Source organism: Pseudonaja textilis, chromosome 13, assembly GCF_049901715.1.
Source record: "Pseudonaja textilis isolate UNSWEBS1 chromosome 13, rPseTex1.2, whole genome shotgun sequence".
NCBI classification, from domain to species: domain Eukaryota; kingdom Metazoa; phylum Chordata; class Lepidosauria; order Squamata; family Elapidae; genus Pseudonaja; species Pseudonaja textilis.
The window spans coordinates 20,789,496-20,812,497 of record NC_142002.1 but is presented as its reverse complement, the minus strand read 5'-3'; the positions used below and the strand labels follow the sequence as shown (position 1 = coordinate 20,812,497).

At 56.2% G+C, this 23,002-nt stretch overlaps 1 protein-coding gene and 1 pseudogene across 3 annotated transcripts in view; one reads left to right on the top strand and one right to left on the bottom strand.

Moving 5' to 3' along the window:
* Positions 1-21,654, bottom strand: part of TLN2 (talin 2) — an 80,455-nt gene extending 58,801 nt beyond the window's left edge. Inside the window, exon 1 of one of the 3 annotated variants that reach the window (XM_087941947.1) lies at positions 21,471-21,654. In XM_087941947.1, the coding sequence (XP_087798073.1) occupies positions 21,471-21,522 (52 nt within the window). In that variant the 5' untranslated portion in view covers positions 21,523-21,654. Of the gene's footprint in view, positions 1-1,118; positions 1,255-1,563; positions 1,631-21,470 lie in introns of those variants that run through there. The other 2 variants (XM_087941950.1, XM_087941949.1) reach the window with 2 other exon arrangements.
* Positions 8,220-9,602, top strand: LOC113442353 (C2 calcium-dependent domain-containing protein 4C-like; annotated as a pseudogene).
* Positions 21,655-23,002: the final 1,348 nt, after the last annotated feature.

Sequence of the window (23,002 nt, the reverse complement as noted above, 5' to 3'; positions counted from 1 at the left end):
AGGGCCCACATGGGCCTCTTGGGTGCAGAGCAGCGGCTGCCTGCCGACCACTCCGCCAGCATCATCGGGCACAGCCTCAGGTTTCCACCGGAAGGACGGCAGCCCCAGGCCACTCAAGGGCTCTTCCTGACACCAATTCAACACTGGGAACTTTTCAACAAAGCCTCCCTCAAGGCCCACAATTAGTGCCCTTGGAGACAATTGCCTCACAGCTGAAGGACGGTGCAGGGGAGGGTCTATCCAGCCCCCTCCCCAAAGGGGGCCAGCTCTTCCTTGCACAGCCTCTCTCCTTGGGGCACTGCCTCACACAGCAGGCAATTTGGGGGGCTCGGCATTAGTTGCCATCAGGAAGACCCCCCCTGCCCCCTATTGCAACCCCTCCCAACTGAGCTTCCGGGGGTGCAAATCAGCGTCTGGCAACTTTAAGCCGGGCGGACTTCCATTCCCAGAATTCCACCCGGCCCGGTTAGGGCCCTCTGGGAGTTGGAGTCCGCACATCTGGGGCCGAGGAGGGGGGCAAAAGAGGGGCAGGCGCCGACCCCAAAGGTCTCCCGAAAGCCCCGTGCCCGCCGAGCCCAGCCCCGCGGCGCTCCCAGGGCCCCCAGCCGGCACAGCCCGCCCTGGCAAGGCTGCTTTCCAGCCCTTCGCCCGCCCGGCCCGGGACGCGCCCCAGGCGGAGGCCTTTCCGGGGGGAGAGGCGGAGGGGGGGGGGGGGGCTCCAGCCGGAAGGTCTCACCTCGGGCCGGCCGAACCCTCCGCGCCCGCCGGCAGCGTCCCGGGGCGCAAGCGGCGCTGGCTCGACCTCGCGCGCTGCCCAGCAGGGAGGGCGGAGCGGGGCGCGGCTCCCCCGCAGGAGCCCCTCCGCGCCCGCCGCCCTCGGCCCGGGAGCAGCGGCCCAGCGGGAGCCCGCAGCCCCGCGGCGAAGGCCGGCCCGGAGCCCGCCTGCCCCCGCGCCGCCTCCCTGGCCTTCGCGCGCCGGGGTCCCCGGGCCGCCCGACCGCGGGGATGCCGGCGCTGGCCGAGGCAGGTGTTGGTCGGCCGGCCCGCCGGAGCCCCAGCAGCCCCCTCCCCGCCTCGCCGCAGCGGCCCCACCAGCGCAGCCCCCGCCGCAGCCTTACCGGCTCGTGGGGCGACCCGGGCGGGAGCCTTCGCGCCGCCGCCGCCTCCTCCTCCGCGGCCGGCTCGCGCGGCACTGGCAGCCGGCGCGCGGGGCGGGGGAGGGCGGCGGGCGGGCTTCGGCCAGGAGGCGGCGGCGGCGGCAGCGACCCCGGCCCAGGGAGGGCAGGAAGCGCGTCATCAGGCCGGGACCAACCGGCCGGCCAGCTGGGCTTCCCCGCCCGCGGCACACCTGCCTCCGCGCCCGCGCTCCCCGGGCAGCGCCTGCCGCTCGGCCTCCGCAGGGAAGTCCGCCGCCCCCGCCCGGAGCCCGCCCGGCCGAGGCCCGACGCCCTGGGGAGGCGGTGCCTGCGAACGCCGGGAGGACGAAGCCCCGTTGCGCCCGGCGGAACCCGGGAGGGATGGGGGGGGGGCTCCGGGCGGCAGCCGCTCGGCCCTTCTCCTTACCGGGCGGCGGCGGGCAGGGCTTCCCGGCTGCCTGCGAACCCTTCCCTGCGTCCGGCGGCGCGGAAGGGGCTGAGGCGAGGCGGGGCGGCCGCCCAGCGAGTCCGCGCGCAGAACCGGCGATGCGCGGCAGGCTCAGCTGGAAGCAATTTGAGGGCGGGGGGCGTTGCCTTCCAGAGTGTCAAGGCGCTAGTCCGCTTTCTGAGACGGGGTGGGTGGGGGCGTCTGAGGCCAGGCCTGCTGGGGGGCGGGCGTAGGAGGCGCAGAGCCCAACTAGCCCTGGTTAGTGGCGAGCAGGAGAGCCCGGCCGAGGCGGCTCAGGAGCTGCCTTTGCAACCCGAGGCGGCCGGGGGGAGCGCAGCCCCGTGTAGCTGCGGCCGTGTGAAGACAACCTCGCTCGCGGTTCAAGAGGTGCAAAAAGTAAACCAGGAGGGCCAAAGTCTCCGCCCTACTACACAACCTTGGAGTAAGTCCGTGCTTGGGAATGGCGTGGAATAGATTAAGCGGAGGCCGTTGCTACATCCGGAACCACCGAAGTTCTGCTCCGTCCCGGGTGCTGGGTGAGAAAGCTGCGGCTCCGTTCACCCGAAGGGTTTTTTTTTTCCTCTCTCAAACAGGGAGGGGTTGAAAAATAAGGCAAGGCTGCCCCCTGCTGGCAGGTAAAGGGAGAGGCGACCCACATCTGTCCTTCCATCCATCCATCCTTCCAGTAGCTCAGCCCACCCGAAGGAGGACTCTGGAAGGATGGAGCAGCCTTACACCCGGAGCAGAGACAGGGGTGGGGGTGGGCGGTGGTTGAACGAGAGCCGAGATGCCTGCTCTCATCAGGACCAGCACTCTCCCTCCTGAGGCACGGCCTGTTGGTTCAAGTAGGCCAAGATTCAGATGTGCAGAAGTCCAACTCCCAGAATTTTTGCCCTTCTTGATAAACACTGGTCTATGGTAAAGAATCAGCACTAATGGTAGCCTCTTTTCTTAAGTGGCAGTTTAGAAAAACAGATGCCCTTTAATACAATTAATGAGTTGCTACCAGACTGGCCTCTTTCGCCTGGGGTCCAGAGAGTGAAAATTTCAGTTAAGGAGCATGTCCGGCCATCCTGCCTCATTGACCAATGACCTCCCCAGCCCCTTCAAGTCACAGGCGCTTGACGCTCCCCTCAGAATCCACGTGTTAAATTCATTACAAGAAGGTCCTACGTGGCTCTTGTGACTTCATAGACGTCATATTGTTTTCTTTCTTTTAAAAAAAACTTTATTTAAAAAAAAACATACATACACAACAAAACAATCCTTGCAAAGAAAGAAAGTTGCAATGGAATTGCCAGCCCGCATTGCCCAAACCTTCCAAGCAGGAAAGGCAGCTGAGGAAGCGAAGAGAGAACCAGCTGGGCTTGTGAAGGGCACCCAGTGGTCAGAAAAGGCCTTTACCCTCTTATCTGTTTCAAGGCAGCGCCTAGTGAGATGGTGGGCACTGCTGCCGCCTTCAAACCTTTGCAAATCGGAGCAGAACAACGGGAGGAGAGAGGATGCCTGCGGGAGGCAGAGTTTTTACTCACAAAGCGTTTAGACCCTTAAAAGGCGTTTGCATGTGTGGTCATAAACCTCCCCGGCACTTGGATTGTGTTAGAAAGGACTCGGCTGCCATTCTTGGCACTGGCAAACTTACGTCCAATGTAATTGGGTACTATACCCACCCAAGCAAACTTTCCTGGTGTTGCACAGGATCCAAAATAGCGATTCTGATCCAAATGATATAGACCACGGGGGCCAAACTCACAGCATCACAGTGGCACCACGGTGACGTATTGGGGCTTCCCCCCCCCTTCACTAAACCGGGCGTGGGTGTGGCCAGCGTGTGATGCATCCGGCTCGTGGCCCGGGAGTTTGATAGACCTGCTCTAGACGAGGAATGTCCAACCTTGGCAACTTGAAGGCCTGTGGACTTCCAACTCCCAGAATCCCCCAGCCAGCCCTGCAGGCGGGCAGCTATGGCCCCTTGAGACCCACGGACTTCAACTCTCGGGCTTCCCAAGCCGACATGGAGTCGAAACCCAGCAGTCGCAGAGGGGCCACAGTTGCCCACCCACCCCTGATCCCATGGCATTTGAACGGCCAGCCTTTGAACTGATTTCAGAGGAAACACTTCAGATCAATGCCAACGTGAGAATGCCCGTTTGTGGTGATCCTTTGGGGCGCGGCTGCCTGCCAACATCTGTAGGGTGGCCTTTTGTCCTGCAGTTTTATTCCAATTCTCCTCTGCAGCTCCTGCTTGAGATTCACACCCCTGGGTGCCTTTGAAGATTTGGCAAGACAAATGGTGGCCGTGGCTGCCCTGGACTGTGCACGCACGCACGCACGCGCACACACACACACACACACACACACACACACACAGCCGAGATCCTGCGGAGGAGCTGCGAAGGAGACTCTCACAGTCCCCAAAGTGCATTTCCTGTCTGGGAGAGCTGCCAAAAGCTAATTGGTTTCCCCAGCAAAAGCCATTATGATTAGTCTTGTTGCACTGCTAACTTTAATAAACTGGGAACATCTGCTTCCAAGATGTCCGAGGAGGCCCCAACGTTGCACACTTTTTGCACAAACCTTTCACATTCCGGTTGATCCCGTGGTTATTCGCAGGAGGGGAAAAGATTCTGACATACTTCTTATTCAGGGGAAACAAATTCTCTTTCTAAAGCCCCGAAAGGATGGTGTCTTCGGAACCTTTCTTATTGCAATACCAACTTGATTTACAAAGGGAGCTTTCGGTTCGTCTGGAAAGGGCTGAGCCACAGGCATGGAGCCTTGGGGGCATCTTCAGAAGACCCCACATCCGGGTTTAGTCCCTCCAAGGCGATGGGGATATGTTCCTGATAGCCTAGCAGTGCAAGCTGATGTGTTTTACGCTTTCTCCTCACTATAAAATCCTTTTTGATTTCTCGCCCTTTCTTCTCTGATAGTTCTGTATATTCCATGCAGAATGTTTTTAGCAAGCATTTGTACATGCTTGCAAATTTTGAAAATCTGGAAGAATCACAAACAGCTTCTTCTGACACTGGTTAGAAATGCCCGCCGACCAGTTGCACAACCGGCGTCCTCTCACCAAAGGGAGGCTTGGACGCTGTTGCATGGCTGTCATCCTAAAAAGAAATCACTTCCCATTCAGTGTGACGGCCGAGTCAGGCTGTGTTCTGCAAGGCTCCTGCCTCAATTGGTGTGCAAGCAACTCACAGCTTCAACCCCTTGGCTTTGAATTCTATGGGACTTACTGCTGCCTCTCAGTATTTCCTGGCCACAGGACCAAAGGAAGGAAGAGAATGTCCCTTTCAGAGATAATGCAGTGGACAACTAGGTTCAGCAGGAGATCCCTTGGTGGCTTCCTCTCCGGCCACGCCTGGGATGGAGTCCCGCCACTCACCGCTGGTCATCCCTTTTCCACTTTCCTTCCATATCCCCAGCATTATCCCCAGGGCAGGAATTCTATTGAATTCTACTGCAGAGTGCAACATTAACGCAATTATCAGGGGTTTCCAATTCAATTGTATAGAATGGGAAGGATGTGTGTTTGTGGTTATTTTCATAGTCGTAATATAGACTGAAGAAGGTATTTACTTTCGTTGTACGAGGTGCAATGACAATAAAGTAATTAGAGACTTCTCAAAGAAGCCAGAACTCTCCACTTACTGACCCCAGGTCATCAGGTGGATGGTGGCTCTTGGTGACTGCAGAGATAGACGTTCTCCAGGAAGGTCTGTCCCCAGTGCGGCCTTCGGGTCTCCCAACGGGGAATTTGCTCATCACTTGTGGCTGTTCAGCCTCTTCTTCTCTTTCCTTCGGGCTTCCCAACAAGGTGCCCTGGTCCTCTGTGCCTTGAAAGAGAATCCCGGGTCGATTTGCTCAATGACCCATTTATTGGCTTGCTGGGCCGTCCGTAGCATTGCCAGGCGTCTCCTTCCACACCAAAGCTCCCCTCAGCCTTCCTGAACTTCTTTGCATCACACAGAGAAGGAGCTTCCTCCTTCTGTACTCTCACCACTTCCTCCAAGGAACGCAGGGCCACGATTCGGACTCAGCCCTGCCACGAGACTAAGAGGTGTCCTGCTCCCCGTGGCTGTTGAAGTCATGCAAACCACGGCACGCCTTGGACGGGATTCCAGAGTGGAAACTCACCCACATCTATAACTGAAAGGGACGATGAATCCATTTTATATGCCTGCAATTTTCAGTCCAATGCTGTGAATGAATACAGCTGGAATCTGCCCGTCCCAATTACAAAATACCCCAGGCTTGAAGACAATTTAGTGCTTTTCCAAGGTCTGTTTGGATGGGATTCCTGTGGGTCAAGGGTCCTAGATCCAGCCCTGGCCTCTCAAGCAGGAAATGGCCTTCCTGGAAACATCCACCAGGGTTGTTTTTTTTTCCAGTTTCCCTCCCCACGTTCCCGGGCAGGTATCCTCAGACCCCCAAATCACCAGCCTCCTGAGACTGAAAATAACCTCGGCTGAGGAGTGGCCAAAGACGTGAAACAAGGGAAGACTTGAACAAAGGCAGCCCGGGCTCCTTTGCAACCCCAGTGGGGAGTTCTGGTGCCCCTCTACCTTTAAGATGGGTGGGCTTTTGTGACCCCTGGGGGTAGGGGTGCTGCCCGCTTAGGGCACCTGCCTTCTTTATGTGGGGCAGGCGGTGAGCTCCAATGGCCTTGTCCTCTACCACAGTGGGCCACATGGCTTCAGGAGGTCCCCACCTGTCAGTCCCTCTGCTAGGGAGCAAAACTGCACCTGGGATTTCTGTAAGCGGAGCTCCGTATTTGTGACAATGTGCAGGAGATTCCTTGTCAGAAGAACTCTTACGCAGGCCAGGTAGGTCATGATGCTGTGGTTGCGCTTGCTTGACAGGATGCTCAACGTAGACACAACGCACTCAGTTAGTTTAATTTTCTCTGCCTGCACACTGTGTTATGCCAAAATGCATTTGGGGCTCCTCCAAGTCTCACTTGAAGGTGGTTGCAGACTTTGGATGTATGAAACGGCCTTTTCCCACAGCTGCCAGCAGGTGGAGTTGCTGACCCAAGCAAAGATCTGCCCCATCCTTGCCTGCTGCCTGCCACAAAAGAGGGCACCGTTTCCTGCTTGTTAGGCTTTTTCAAGGAGCCTCCTCTGCTGCGAAGATGCCAAACGTCCTTGCCAAACATCTCAGTCCTCTTCCGGAGGAGCTCAGGAGCTGAAAATAAAACCAGCTCATCAGGCAGACCTGAAACAGAGGAAGGGAGTCTGGCTCAGGGCGGCTTCCTGGGCCCACCTGGGCCTGCTGCCGGCCACCCCGACTGGAAGGGCCCGAGGCCTCTCTGGCTTCTGGGACGCGCAGAGAGACTCTTGGGACTGTGGCGGGCAGTGGACACCTGGCCCAGGAAACGGGGCTGCTGACACAAGAGCTGCAACCCCTTCCCCTAAGAAACGAGGGTGTGGCAGCCCACCCAGTGGGTTGGACTGGTGCCATTTCTAGGGCCAGGGGCAGGTTTGGAAGGGGGAAGGGTCAGAGGGGCTCTCCCTCACAAGGCTGAACCCTGAGGGGACAGAACCGAAGGGTCAGAGGGACTTGGGAGATCATTTAGTCCAACACTATGGCAAACCCCGCCCCCCATTGAAAAAGCCCAAGGCAGACCCCCACCCCGAAATCTTCCTTGCCATTTATGCCCACTGAGTGCCCCTTTTCTTGCACAAGGGTGCCTTTCTGTGCCCCCCCCCAAAAGGCCTGCCTTCCTTCTCTCGGGACAGGCTCCAGCCTCTCCCTGCCCTCCCCGCTGGTGCTGCCCAGAACAGCCCCCCAGGTCACTGGCCACTGTCGCCTCCCAAGCGCTTCTTTCCACCGTCTCCGCTGGCCCCTCCACGGGGGCCCTCCAGGGATAAACCAAACCGGCTCCGATGGATTCTCTCCGGCCCTTTGCCACGCAAGGTGGGGAATCGGCCAGGGTGGACTTGGAGGGCGCCCCCCCAAAAGGGGAGTCCTCGCATCGCGGCAGGATCCGGGAGCGCCGACGACGCAAAGCGCCCCGACTTCAGCCTCCAGCCGCCGCGGACGAGCCCCGACTCCGGCCTCCCTTGAGCCGCCCCCGCCTGCGCGCTCCCGAGCCAGTGGGAGCCGCCCCCGGTCCGTCGCGGCGCGGCGATTGGGCTCCCGGCGGCGAGCCGGGCCATAAAAGGGCGAGCCCGCGGCGGGGGCGGCCACTGCACGACCGCCGGCAGCCCGGGAAAGCCGCTCCAGCGCGGGGGAAGCGGCAGCGGCGGCGTCTCGGACCGCGAAGGAGCCCGCGGAGCCGCGCCAGGTCCGCCCGCCCGGCCTCCCCCGCTGTGCCCGGCCCGTTCGGCTGCTTCGATCGGGCGGGGGCTCCTCCCGTCGGAAGCCCGGTAAGGTCCCGCCGCCGCTTTCCGTCTCCGCCCCGTCCACACGCGCCCCTTGCGCGGCGGCCCTGCAGCATCCTCCCCACCGAGGCAGGGGCTGGGGAGGGGGCAGTCCCGGGGCGAGGCTCGGGGGCGCGGGAGGGACCCGCGGCGGGAGGAGCGAGCAGCTCTGCCCCGGTGGCCTCGGCGGGCGGGCATTGCAGGCGCGGGCGCTCCGGCCGGAGTCTTCACCGCCGGCTCCTCCTTTCTCCCCGCAGGCAGGCAGTTCCCGGCGCCCCGATGTGGTTCTTGGAGAAGATGCGGGCGTCCCCGGAGAAGCCGCCGGCGCCGGCGCGCTGGGCCCCTGGTTCCTGGCGGTGCCCTCCGAGAAGGGCCAGGCGGCGGCTGCCCTCGCCTTCCCGAACATCTTGACCCCAGACCGCATCCCGGAGTTCTGCATCCCGCCGCGGCTGAGCAGCGCCCGCCGGCCAAGAGCCCCGGCCCGGGCCCGACCTTCCAGCCCCGCCGCAGCCTGACTGAGCCGGGCTTGCAGGAGGCGGCCTCCTGGGCTCCTTCCCTTCCCGCCCCACCTCATCCAGGTGGAGAGCGTGGAGGAGCTCGTGGCGCCGGAGCAGGGCGGCACCAACTCGGACCCCCAGTCGCAGGCCGCCCTCTCTCTGCCCCACGTGCCCCGGGCCCAGAGCTCCTACGGCTTCTGCGTGCTGCTGGAGAGCCCCCACACCCGGAGGAAAGAGTCCATCTTCCACAGCGAGGCCTCGGGCAGCTCCCTGGCCTTGCCCCGGTCCCGGTCCAGCAGCTACAGCGGCAGGGAGCCGGCCTCCAGCCCGCTGGCCGTCCGCCAGCCCCTCCCCAGCAGGCAAGGCGCCTGGGATAGCGACACGGCCTCCTCCAGCGAGTCCTCGCCCTTCGGCTCACCCCTGCTGGGCAGGTCTCCCACCCGGCCCTGCGGCCTCCTCAAAGCCCGGAGCCAGGAGCGGCTGCTGGGCAAACCGTGGAGGGCCCGGAGGCTGTCCGGCACCACGTGGGCCGGCTCCCTGTCTTTGGACGAGGGCAGTTCCACGGACAGCAGCCCTGGGTCTCCCCGGCGCTCTTCAGAGAACCCCCTGCCGGCCCCCGGCCTCCTCCCCCTGCCGGGCCTCCCCCTGGACTACCCCTGTGGCCCGGAGCGGCTGGGCCGGGAGGCCACGGTGGCGATGGACAGGGGGGGCCTGCTGCGCCTCTCCTCCGAGCACTGCCCCGCCAACCAGCGCCTCCGCATCCGCCTGATCAGCGTGGAGGGTCTCTATGGGGAGGCCCCCCTGGAGCCCAAGAGCATCAACTGCTGCATCACCTTCGCGCTCCTGCCGGGGAAGCTGCAGAAGCAGCGCAGCACCGTCATCAAGAGGAGCCGTAACCCCATCTTCAACGAGGACTTCTTCTTCCTGGGCGTCTCCGAGGAGCACCTGCGCTGGCTCTCTCTCCGGATGAAGGCCCTGAACAAGGGGGCCAGCATGAAGAGGGACTTGGTGCTGGGGGAAAGTGAAGTGCCTTTGATGCAGATTTTGGCCGCCTGAGAAACCCACGGCCACCCCCGGAGATCTATTTATTTATTTATTCTCTGTGTCTTAATTTTTTTTTTTTAAAATAAAGTGGAATTTTATTTATGCACACCTGCCTTTGGTTCCTAAATCACGCTGCTTTGGGATTCCAGGCCTGGAGTGCAACCTGGAAGGGGCCCCTCTCACCAGGTCCGTTGGGCTGTTTTCAGAGTTGCACGCCCAGGATGGCAGCTAATCCAAGCTCCGCTTAAGACTCCCCAAGAGGAGAATGTAAACAGGTTTATCTCGCACTAAAGTGGGAGGTTTTGGCGTATCTGCGTAAGGTGGTGAGGCGAGCTCTTGGCCGACTGTTGCCCCTTCAGGCCTGTGGATGGAGCAGAACTCGGGGTGGTTGAAGGTGGGACTCTGAACGGGGGACTCCGGCTGGGAAGGGGGCCTCCTTTTCTGCATTCAGGGCCTCGAGGAGGAAGTGAAACCGAGCGGAGGAAGTAATTCATCAGCCAGGAGAGACCTCTGTCTTCCTGCGGGAGGACGCATAAATCTGTCTTCTGAATCTTCTCACTTTCTGTGGCTCCCTGAGGGACCCAGCCGTCCTTCCGCCCTTTTTAGCAAAGGAAACCGTTCTTCCTGAAGTGCTTGGCCAAAGCGGTCAGAAAAGCTGGTCAGAGGCTTTTCCCAGCTTGGAAGGAAGACTGTTCCTTTCCACACATCACTCTTCCCTTGACAAGGCAGCTGGTAATTCCAGGGAAACTCCTTGGACGCCTGTGTAGTGTTTGGACACAGGCTTCTTCTTGTCCTGGGGGCTTTCCAGAAGAAAGCCCCCACCAAAACAAGGAAGCCTCAGGCCCTCCAGAGCCTCCCCAAGAGGCTCTCCCTGGAGACCAAAGTTTGAAAGACAAGCACGGAAGCATCGGAGTCCAGCAGCGTTCCTCCTGCTGCCTGTCTGACTCCCAGAGAAAGTACCTTGGGCTGGGTAAAGATAGGTAAGCGGGTGGAGTTCGCCTGGTGGAGCGTCCCCCTCGCCCCACCTTGGAGAAAGGAACAGGCGCTCCACGGCTTGACCTGAGCCCAAAGCAACTGCTTTGTGGGCGGCTGCGGAGCTCCCCAGCACTCGGAAAGCGGCACAGAAAGAGCCGTGAAAGCGCTGAGGTCCATCGGTGAAGATCAGTGGGAATCCCCGGCTCCTCTGCCACACGCAGACAGGCAGGCAGGCAGAAGGAAGCCGGTCCCTTCCCAGGTCCCCGGTCGTCTCTCTCCTTGGACCGGTTTGCCTTCCGCGTCGTGCCAGTGGCCCTGGGCAGGTCTTGGGCAGTGGAGGGATTCAGCCAGTTCTCACCACTTTGGGAGAAGCAGCTGTTAACTCTGAGCAGTTTGGTGAACTGGTTGTGGGAAGACATCATTAGGGCAGAGATACCGGTGGTTAAATTATTCGAATCCCACCGCTGGTCTTGGGGCTTTCCATTAGCCCCGCAATGTGGATTCCATGGTGAAGCCCTTCATAGCTCTGGCGGGCACATCCAGGGGAGCTACGTGGGGATCAGGAAAGGGAGGACTAACGGAATAACTCGGGGGGGGGGTCGTTCAGCTGACAAACAGCAGCCAGGTGGGCAAAGGAGGGGATCCAAAGGTGAGGTTGGAAAGGTGAGGAGGGCCTGGCAGGTCCCAGAGGGGATGAGGGGCCAGCCCTGAGGTGTCAGTCAGGACCTGGTTGTGGGGAAGGCGCCAAGGGCCAAGTCCTGCTTGGGTGGGGGCAGCTGTTGCGGGATGGAAAAGGCTTTGATCCAGTCCAGCTGCTCAACTCCACAGAGCCCTGAAGTGCCAAGCAGGAACCTCAGAGGATCTGGAAGGAAATGGTGCTCAGGTCCTTTCGGCTCCCGAGGAAGCCCCGCCTGGCCAATTTACACACTCCACACCCCCCACACCCCATCCCTTTTATTGATCTGGGTTCTTGCAACCTTTCCTAGAAAAAAACTCTGGAAAAGGGCAGCTTGACAAACAAAGACTCCAGTGTAAGAAAGTGCCTGCAGGCGGTTGCCAGGCCACTAATTACAACCTAGCGGAGGAAAAGAAGTGAATGTGTGTGTAGTGTGTGGGTGGGGGGGAGAGAGAGTGAGTGTTGGGGGAGCCAAGATTAATCCTGCCTGGGAAGAAGAAGAAGAAGAAGGTGAAGGACATGCCAGAGCCTCCGCCCTGTGCAGGGCAGCGGTGGTTCCCACGACCCACGCCAGGAGCACCTCTTTCCCCTGGGAGTCCCGCTGGGCCCGGGAGCCTCCTGCAAACAGCCTTTCCAGACTGGCTTCCTTGCAGGTGTTCAGTGGCCCAAGGGGATCAGGCCCATCTCCTCACTCATCCCCTCTTAAGATTCGGGCCTGCTTCAGCCCCTTCTTTCTAAAGCTGCTGCTGCCGCCGCCTTTTCGTAAGGCTTCTCTGCTTCCTTTCTTAGGTCAGATTTTTTTTGGCAGCTCTTCAGAAGGAAGCCATTCTTCCCAAAGAAAACACTCACATAATTCCCACTAGTAACATCAATGGAGAGGAAGCGGATGAAGCTCCAGGATTTTCAGCAACCAAAATGATTTTCTAGTTCACTTTGCATTGGGCTGCAGACTTTCTTGACTTTCGGCGACCTTCCTGTAACCCGGCAAAGGTTTGGCCCTTTCGCTGATCACAGGAAAGCTTGCAGCAGGTGGCTGGCATACATCTCGCCTCAACTGTGATTGGACTGAGAACGATGAGGATATTCCTCCAGTTTTTCCTTAATGGGCCTCAAGGCACGACAAGGGCTACCAAACAGGCTCGCCCAAGTCTTAAGTGTAAAAGGGCTTCTGGTCGATCCCCAGGAATGGTGAATTTGGTAGGCTCTGGAAGCCTCTGACGGTGTCCACTTTCTCTGGGGGAAGTAAGAGGGCCGGCTGCTCCATCCTCACTGGTGTTTTAAAAACGGCCTTAAAAGCCAGTTTCCCTCAAGAGACCTTTAACGGAGATATTGTTCTGTTCTGAAGGTTGGACAAGGTGGTTTTCTAGAGCAAATTTGCTTCCAAGGAGTCCTAAGGTTTTCCTAGTTTTGCTCCTCATTCTTCTACCTGCATCGGAAGATGCAAACCCCTTTCGAATGAGGCTATGAATTCAGGATGCGAGTGACCAGAGACAGTAAAAAAGCAGCCTGCAAAACTAGGTGTGTTCATTCCTGGTTCAACAGCACGGCCATAGTAGCAACTACTGAAGCAAGTGGACGAGTAGAAAGAGGATGGGGTGGCAGCAATAACAGGGACTCCATGAACGATCCGCCCTCTGCAGAAAGGGTCCGCGGAGCACATGGCCAGCATAAGGAAGGGGCATGTTTGCCACAGGGCTTTTTCCTATTCCTGCCTGTGATCCCTCTGGGAAAAGGGCAGGAACATGCTTGCCGATTGCATGTGCACACAGCAGGCGCATGAGTCAGCCCCCCCCCCCCGTTGGACACCTAAGGGAGATCTGACCCGTCTCCCCCAACCGGGGGGGGGGATGGGCTGCAGCGCCTGCCATTCAGCAGCTGGGGACAAAGAAGAGAAAATAATGGCTTTTTTTGGTACTGAGGTGAAGTCAGAAATCCAAACAGGGCTGGACCAAGGGTGGAGGATCTGCAACTCAGGGCAGATGCCAGCTTTGGGGGTGGGGGGTGGGGGGCAGTCAGTCTGTCAATCAATCACTGCTGAGAGAAAGCAACCACGTCTGTATCCTTGCCAACTAGCAGACTAGTCAGTTCAGTTGTGGTCCTGAATTGCGCCCCCCCGCTCAAAGAACACCCCTCCCACTGGCACACCGACTTGGCCCCCAGCCCTAAGCACCTCAAGGGCACCCACCCCTCATAACAATGGCCAGAGGTTCTGGAAAGTGGACGTTACAGGTGCGAAGCATCCCTTGGCAGGTCCATGCGTGCTCTAAGTGCTTGACTTTTGCTCAGGGTGCCGTAGAAAAGTTTAGGCCAACTTTACGCCTGCTGCTTTTAGCAGCCACGAAGAACATGGATGGTTTTGCAAGAATACCCAAAACACAGACAATACAGATGTTGTCCCTTGGCTGCCCAGCTGTTCCGCATGCCTGGACTACAGTGGACAAAATGTTCCAGCTCCTTCCTTGGCTGCAGAGGTGCGATGCCATTTCCTGCAGCTCGTCCTTCGCTCCCCTGGATGAAGGGGGGTGCAGCTGAAGGGAGAGGAAGAGGAAGACCCTCTGCGGGAAAGGGAGCGCAAGTAGGATTGTGGCAAGTCCCACCGGGAGGCTGCAAACCTTGAGCCGGCGGCCCAGCGGCACCAGCGAGACAAACGGGCTAATGATTAATTTTCGTCAGGGCCTCTTCCGGCCCATCCTGAAAATATTATTCAGGAAAATGCCACGTAAGAGCCCTCTGTTTGTTCTGCATTGGGTAAAGAGCTACCCCCGCCCCAGAATGACGGTTGCAAAAGGGGGAAAGCACCCCCAAATGATGACAGGGGATGTCTTTTCCCATCTTCTCCGCCCCCTGTCCCCCCCTGCCTCTTTGTGTCTTCCAGGGCCGGCAACTTCTTTGGGAAGCAAGACTCGGATTTGCCTGGCACGTCACCCTGGAATCTGGCCTTCTAGGTCCCTCGGAAGAAGAGGGGGTCATTGGCAAAACCCCACAACACCTCTGCACATCCTTCCATCCCCTGGACAACGGGCAGGTCTCCCCCTCCCTCTCCCCCCGCCTCTCCCTCACTCATCCAAGGGTCCTGTCCGAAAGAGTGACGAAAGCTCCAGCATCTCAGGGCGTTTAGTAAACCTGGTTGGAGGCTCTTCCGTGAGGTTCGTGCCTGGGACGGGCTCAGCTGCTGCCCAGGGTGTGACGTAGCAGGGTCCACACTCTATACAGATTTGGATTTAGTGGTAAAGGAACTAAATAATTGGGGGGGGGGCTCTCGAGGCATTCCAGGGGCGTTCCCTTTCCGGCACAGGAAACACAATTCTCCCCTGGCAAATCTGGGAAGAGCTCCGGGACCCAAGCGCAGAAGGCGGGCTCCAGTTCAGAACCTCTCGTGTACTGGCTTGGATTCCCTGGCAAGGGGTCCCTCGTGGGGGGCGGTTGGGGAATAGCTCTCCTCCTCCCCCCACTTTTACCGCCATCCTGGGCGTTGAGCAAGGAAAGAGAGGTCAGAAACGCTGCGAAGGGGAGGGGGAGGCCTGCTTTAGTCCCTCAAGGGAGGCCCCGTCTTTCTCCAAGCAACAGCCGTCCGGCCCCCCGTTCCTGGCCATCGACCCCCCCCCCGTCAAAGAGCTTCCCGGAAACCACCGTCCCTTTTGGCCAACGGTTCCTGGGAAAACCCCCGCGACTCTTTCCACCCCGATTAGATTTCAGCCGGGCGGGGGAGGGAGGGAGGAAAACAAGGCGGCCTTTCCAGAAGTGGACGTTTGCATTTCTCAATAATGAACTCATAGCAGAGAGATATTAAATAAATGGAAAGCCCGGCCAATAAGATCTGGGTGGGGGAAAAAAAACAACCCCCCCTCCTACGAGGTTGCCCAAGAGATCTGCCTGCGAACCGCTCAAGTGATGGCTAATCTCGCCCGATTCTTTGTGTTTCCACTTAATATAATTATGCCAGGCGCTGCTGGCTACTGTAGCCCAGCGCCTGGCAGGCAGGCGGAACACCGAGATAAGACGGGGACTGCATTCATGTGCCTAGTCAAAATGGCTGCACTGGCTTATGCTAATCCCGCACGTATCCCTTGCAGAAATCTAATTACTCCGGCCCCTGGGACCTGCTGACTACTTAACTGAGTTTGGCAGGGAGACATTACAACGCCGAGTTCACGGGTTCAGCCAAAGCAGATGAAGTCAGGTTGGCACAGGCCACTTCCAATTCCTACCACTCCCTATGCATCCGCTGCCCTCCAGACCCCGTCCCATCCTACAAGGCCAGCCGGCAGCGCCTCTCAGGGGCATCCGCTGGGCAAACGGGCCCAGTTAGGAACTAGGCAGGCTCACGGATCCTTCCTCCAGGCTGGCTCTGACTTGAGGTACAACGAGTGCCATAACTGCCCTCATGGAACAGCCCCCAAAGGAGGACTTGGGACTCTTGTGATTCGCAGGCGTCTCCGTTAACTGTGAAGCGCAGAGACCCGGATCAGAAGATACGTGGCGAGGAGGCCGCTTGTCTGGGGGGCGTTGGTGGGCTCTCAGGCAACTGCCTCGTTCTTAAGCTTGAGGTGCTTCTTAAGTTGAAGTCCAGATGGGGGCTTTACCCTTCGTCCTTGGCCTTGGAGCTCCTGGTTCACCCCCCCCGCTGCCTGTGGAGCTCTAGCGGTCATTCAAGACTCCGTGTCAACAATTTAACCGACTGTAACCAACTGCAGGAGGGACAGCCTCTGCCGTGGTTGATAAGGGACCAGGCTAATAATGGAACTGAGCACACCAAGACTCCAGCTATCCCTCCTTATTTATATTTCCACTAAATGTTCTTGCCGTAAACAAACATCGCCTTCACACAGGTCTACCTCTCAGCACGGGCTTGAGGTTTTTCTTTAAGTACCTGACTCTTGAATGAAGGGCAGAGTTATCAGCTACCCTCCTGAGCCGGCAGTCCGTGTGGAAATATTAAGATCCTTTGAAAATACCGGTTAATATTTGCATTATAGTACTTTATCTTGCGAGCCTTTTAAGTCAAATCGTTGCTTGCTGTCCAACAACGGGGAGGCCAGGCCTGCCTCACATGTTTCAGCCCATGTTTCTAGGAACTGAAGTGCCACCAGGGTCAGCGAGTCACAAAACAGTTGTTCTTGTGGGCCAGTCAAGTTGGCGCCTGAACTCCTGAATGGAAAATATTCTCAGTATTAAACACTGGAAGGCGAGCACCGGAGTTGACGGGGACCAGTGCCCAGGCACCACCTTTCTCCTCTCCAAGGATCAGGAAAAGAAGAAGGTCAAGTCACACACTGAAGACTGGAGCCCTGGAGCATACTCCAAGATAGGGAAACCCGTTAAATATTCGTGTGTTCCCACAAACAAGACCGCCCTACCAGGTTTTCTTAGTCAGGTGAATACTTTAAAAATAAACTCTCTCGCTCTCTCTCTCCCCCCCCCCCGCCTTCCAGAAGCGCAGATTTCCTGGAAAAGCCCTGTGGCTGCAACAAAACAGACCTCAGCCTGCTCTTCCCTTTGAGGGGAAAACTGCTTTGCTTCATCTGATGAGTCCCAATTGTGAACCAATTCCTGCATCTCTCTGGCTGCTCTGACAGCTCCCGTGCTTCTGGGCAGGGGAGGGGGCTGGAAAGAAGCAGCCCCGACCTCTGGGTGAGGCTTCCCAAGATCCAAGTGCTCCGCCTGTTGCTGCTCTTCTCCACCAGGGCAAGAGTTGGTGATGGTCCACGATGCCCCCTTGCTAAGCGCTCCTGTCTTCTCTCTTGACAAACCTCTCTTCGTTCTCCATATTTCACACTGGGCGTGTTGTTTGGGTTCCAGGGTTGCTTAGTTTTAACCTATTCTCCTATTTACATTAAAAACTCAGTAATCTGGATCTGTAGGCCATGACCTATAATTCACTGCACGCTGAGAGCCCGGCTATTGTTACCCACAATTTATGGTTCAACAGGTTGGGCAAATCTCACAGGCTGTTTTTAAAGACAACCTGGCTAAGCAAAAATCAAGGCTCAGCACGAGCTGGAACCAGACCCATCTTGGTACAACGGTTGTCTCAGCAGCGGCTACGGACCCAGGGAGCACCCGACCGGGAGACCAGGAAACAGAGGCAGGCACCACATTCTGAGAAATAAGCGACAGTTTAACGATGGTGAGAATTGGCACTTATAACTGCCAGGCTGGACATGAAGCCAGCTATGTTCAAAGCATAGAGGTTGAAGAGGAGAAAGTGAGTTGCTGAGGATCTGATAGGAACGGCTAAGTACACGGCTCTCTTGTTATCCTGGCTTATAGACAAATTTGATTGTAGGTGTAATAAGGGCTGCATTATTGTAACTATTTGTATTCTCGATATCTGACTTAGTGTTTACAATTCTTCTGTAGACTGTGTGTCTACAAGCCTATTAATTTATCAATGCCAACCTACCAAGCCAGCAAAGGCGAATACCATTGATCTTGGGAAACCAGGTTCTGTGATGACCCCAGTCAATAGGATTTGTAAATAAACACTGGGCTGGCACCCTCCTTGTGTTTTCCAAAACAGGCTGGCTCATTCCAGAGACTTCGAGAGCTATAAGAATACGCAAAGGCTAATGAAGCGGTGTGCGTTTGCATCCCATTCTCTTCTTTTAGCGTCTCTTTTAAAATCTCGCCCTGCACCTCAACCCGCACCCACTGGTACCCCTTGATCCCCTGGGCGAGATTATCAGTCTCCAATGGATTTGAAGGGCAGCCGGTCAGAGAGGTTTGATCCATAATTAAAAGCTAGCTGCTCGGTTGCCTCTGGTCTGCTGTTTGCCTTTAAGAACCAAGCTGAGCACCATTTCATTTACGCTTTCTCCAATCTTTTATAAATATCCTTGATTACTTTCTGCAAACCACCTCCTGGATATGAGAGGAACACACTGGTATTTTGTCTCAGGCTTAAATGACCTTTTATTATGCTGTTAATCCCGTCCATCAATCTGAATATTTAGCTGAATTGCTTGAACTCTTCAAGTCAATCTCATTTTGTGCTGATACGCTTTTAATCCTGGTCGGGCCATAAACCGTACAATGGAAGAGTTCGGGCTTTGTGCTAGGCCAAATCCGCACCAGCCATTTTAGGGGTTAATGCCATGGGTTCAGCATCTTGACTCAGGGAGGCAGAAGACTATTATGGGATAGGAAGGGAGAGGCTGGGAGGCAGGCTCCGCTCCTTTAAGAGGCTGCCAAGCAGAAGGGGACACAGGGAGTGGCAGGAACTGTCCATGGTCCTGGCTCCCCTGGCCAGCCTGGCTCCCTCGGCTGTGGAGGCTGCAGATTTTGTAGTCGAACTGTGTGTGCAACAGTGACAGACACGTGGCAGAGAAACGAGAAATCACCCGGGGGGGAGGGGGGAGAGGATTTTTCCAGGAATGAAATTTGCCTTTCTAGGTGTTCAGAAATGCCTTGAAGGAAGAACTTGGGGTCACCGTGAGAGATGAGGGAACGGAGGGCAGAGGATTCCCCCGTACTACATTAAACAAGGAAAGCAGAAAAACTTAAATATTTTATGCCAGATTCTGCTCCCGTAAATCAGCGGTTCCTCAGAGAAGGGACCGAACACGGTCGGGTCCAACGCTACGCTAAGTGACGGTTTGGCTGCCCAAATTCAGCTTCATTTCCCAGGAAGGTAAATGGAGAGAGAAAGCATTAGGGTGATTTCATGGCATTTGGTTCCGACAGTCCCAAGGGAAGGGACCCGTGTCAGCGGCAGGAAGGAGGCAAGGAGAAGGTTGCGCTGCTCTCAGCCTTTGGCACCCACAGCGCCTCTGAGTGAGAGAGCCAGAAAGATTTCCTGCTTAATCCAGGCTCCCATTGTCAAATATTGATTCAATGCAACCCCTTAGCAACCCTCGCTGTCTAAACAGAAGGGCAGGATCAGTGTCAATGCTCAATCGGATATGAAAAATGGTGACGTGGGCATCAGAGGAAACAATGTGACTTCTGCAAGGAGACAAACTCCGCGGTATGGCCGCTATTTTTCATATCCCAAAGCAAATTGTATACGAACTGAACTCTGTGTTCCAGCTCTCGTTCAGAATTTGCACAGTCCTCGCTTCTTGGAAAAACACACTCAAGAAACCCCTTTTCCAGGAAATATTGCCAAGGAGAGAGTATCGTTGTCACGTGAAGCTCAAAGGAGAAATTCCAAATCAGGGCTTCCTTTTTATTGTGGTTCAAAAAACTAATGATGGAACTTGAGTTTAGGGAATCTATGATCTGGAGCTCAGTGAGCTATCATGAGATTTATATATATGCTAGTATAATGTGTGAATCCAGATAATGGTGGTTCATTAAAAGCAGTTAAACTGATCAAAGCTTAATATCTGCAACACACCACAAAATCTGCCAAAATTAAGTGGCTTTTAGCAATAATCACAAACAGTTCATTTGGGGGTGACAAAGCATCATTTCGAAAGGATTCACACTATTGTGAAGACAGGTTTTGCTAATCTAGATTATTTAATAAATATGATTGGCTGGATTTGCATAGCAATTTTTTTTTTGCTTGAATTGCATTTGATATATACCATTTTTGAAAAGTTTTTAACCCTGAAAGTTGATATAAAAATATCATAAAGAAAATAAAAGACATGAACTATGGCTTACAAACCACAATGTCAAGTTTCATTACAAAAAAAAACCAAACCCACCTTACGACTAGTCCATTATGTGAAAGAGGCTTAATCTATCTCCTTCAACATTGACACCGAATGATAATCATTTAGTGACACTTAACTGTTTTAATTAGCCACTTAATTGAAATATTTGTTGACAAGCTTGTGTTTCTGGCAGGGAAGTTCATTTCCCACGCTGCCCTGTTTTTGAATTGGTGTTATAAAGAGAGCTGCGTTAGCCCCAGGTAAAAAGCCCCTTAGCCATTTTACAGGTGGGAAGAGGCAATTGGGTTTAATCGGCTTCATGCGCAGCAGCTCTCACCTGTGATCCGGAGGGAAGAGCTGGAGCGCTTCCTCTCACCCCCAACCCCGGCCTGTGAGTGTTTTTCCCAGCGCTGTTTACCATACAGGGCAGCCCCTTCAAAACATGCATGTTTAAACAGATGTTTCCTGTCTTTGAGAGCCAAAGCAATTCCTGCCACCGAACGGTGAACAGATGGAGCTGCGTGTGACAGCCAGCCGGCGGTGACCTTTTGCATCTCCATCAGCAGAAGTGGGATCCTCCGGCCCCGCCAAAGGCTGCGGCAGATGAACGGAGGTGGAAGGCCCAGATTGGACCAAGGAGCTGTCATTTCACGGGGCAGCTTTGGGCAGGCCTCCGTGGGACGGCAAGTGGGTCTATGGGAGGCGAACAGGAGAGCGGAAGCAGGAAAGGGGCCGCTGGATAGGAAAGGAAGGCAGGAGGAGGGTTTAAAAGCTCCTGCTCCTCCGGAGGCAGCACGGCCCTTATTTGGGGGGCAGCCCCTGCAACTGTTTCTCCCAGGGGCCTAAGAAGGTGGGTGTGGAAACGTCTCCCTGGCTGGCTGTGAGAAGTTGCAGCCAGGAGCATGGATGGCCACCGTCTGGGACCGCTGGTCAAGGAATGGGAGCCAGACCCCAAACGGTCCCTCCAACTTAGCGGTGCGGAGATCCATGGGGTGTGCAAACGTTTGCTTTTTCATTAAAGAACAAAACAAGAGTAGGTAGCAAGAAAGATGAACTGAGAACAAAAGGGGGAAATAAAGTTAACACACAAAAAAACTTTCAAAATTTTAACACTCAAGATTTCTATCCAGAACATTTGTACAAAGACAACCAATTAGGAGAAACGTGACGAATGTAACTAATAAATGATCCACTTTGAATTATTTTACCCTTCGTGCAAATAAACCACTCAATATGATCAAGCATGAATCACGGTTTACAGACCACAGTGGCTGTGTTTGCACATTACACCAATTTCCACTTATCTCTGGGGGAGAAGGGGATAAACTGCAACATTTAGTTCCAGAGCCAACCTGTCCCTAATTTATTGCCCTTGAGCAATAGATCAGCTTTGCCAAAAGGCATCAAATGGTGCCCTTTATATTTATTTCTACCTCTAGAAAGGAGCTCAGGGAGTGTGTGTGTGTGTGTGTGTGCGCGTGCGTGCTTGTGTAAGACCCTTCCAAGCACCATCCCAGGATGCATGAAAACATACGTCCACTCATCTCTCTGCGATTGAGCGATTGCCACATCATTTTTTTCCCTGCGTTTCTGAAACAAGCTCTTCCGGAAACAAGCAGTCTGTTCAGCCCAGCGTAGCACGCAAGGATGTGATGCTGTGTGCCATGCTGTGGACGAACAGACGGACTGCACTTGCCACTGATGCAGCCAGGTAACTCACCATTCAGGAGCAGCCCAGAAAGGAAGACAAACAGATTGTTCTCGAACGTCATCGGCGAGGACAGGGAAAGAGAATCTGCAGAAATACAGCCTTCAGAAATGAAAGGTCTGACTTTTCCACAGCAGAGTCATCCTTTAAAAATTGGATGGCATTTGTTCAAATTCGTCACGATTTCCAGAGGAGAAATTCCACATTATTTCAAGCAGAAAGGATTCATTTTTGAGAAACAGTACAGATTTCTGTGTGTTTTGATGGGCATACAAGTCTGTGTATTTATTCTAGATATTTATCATCGCTCACAAAACGTGACCAAGCATCCCGGGGCGGCAGGTGTTCAGGGACAGGTGTTTACTTAGACTGCTGGGCTGGGTTCAGACGAGCTCTTTAGCCATCATGCAGCTTCTTCAGCTTTGGGATGCAAAGACGGGTTGCTTTTTAAACTACAGTCTCTCTCCATAGCCAACCCGTTCATCTGTGTAGGTAGGTCATCCTCGTCCCCCATTCCGTGCCTCTGGAGGAGGAGACCCACCAAACTTTATGCAGGGACAGACTGGCTTGACTTTTAAGGTCTCTGGATCGGAGTCCTTCAGTTGTACGCATCTGCTGCAAAAACCAGCCCTTTGGGAAGGGCAGCACCAAGAAACCTGGTTTGTCCAGCACTGAGGAGAACCCCAAACTCTGGTCTGCCCCAAGGAGCGAAGGAGACGGTGTCAATAACCCACAAGGGAAGAATTTGGGATGGATCCATTCACAAGTGTCCAGGGTTGGGTGGGCTACACAGGGCCCCCAACTTCTCTTTTTTTTGCCCAAATTCCCCCTCAAGGCAGATTCCGCCCAGGGGGCTCATTCCAAACGTCGGTCCCGTCTTCCCTCCGCAGGTGGGCAGGGGCCCAACACCCAGCCTGACACGCGGTTCCTACCACCCTGGCCGGGTGTGAAAACGTCAATGCGCCCCATTCACCGGAGCGGGGTGGACCAAGGGCGGCGGCGGGCAGGGCCCAGCCGGGCTGCGTCGGCTGCTGGGCACGGAGCTCAGGCCGGGGAGGGAGGAGGGAGGGAGGCGAGGCAGCCCTGCACGTGGGGACGCTGCGCCTTGCGGGTCGGGGCTCCCTTCTTGACCGCCTTGGCGTGGCCTCTTTTCGCCGCGGCCTCCTGGGCTCTTCCGAGACACCCGCGTCCCCACCCTCTCCCTCGACAGCCGCAGCCTCAGTTCAGACTCGCGGCGGCGACGACGCACATTCACATTCACACGACGCGCGTTCCACGCCGGCCGCGTGCGAGCCCAGGCCAATCAGGGCGCGGGGAGGTCCCGCCGATCGAATAGGGGGCGGCCTGGGCCGGTTCCGGACAGACAGGCCCCTCCCACGCCGGGCTTCCCCCCCGCCCCCGCCGGCGGGGCCCGGGCGACAAAGGGAGGGAAAGCCGGCCGCTTGGACCGAGCGCGCAGGCGCAGGACCGCCGCCGTCTGAGGGAGGAGCGGCGTGGCGGGCGCGCGCGCGCCTCCTCCTCCTCCTTCCCCCGCCCCCGCCTTC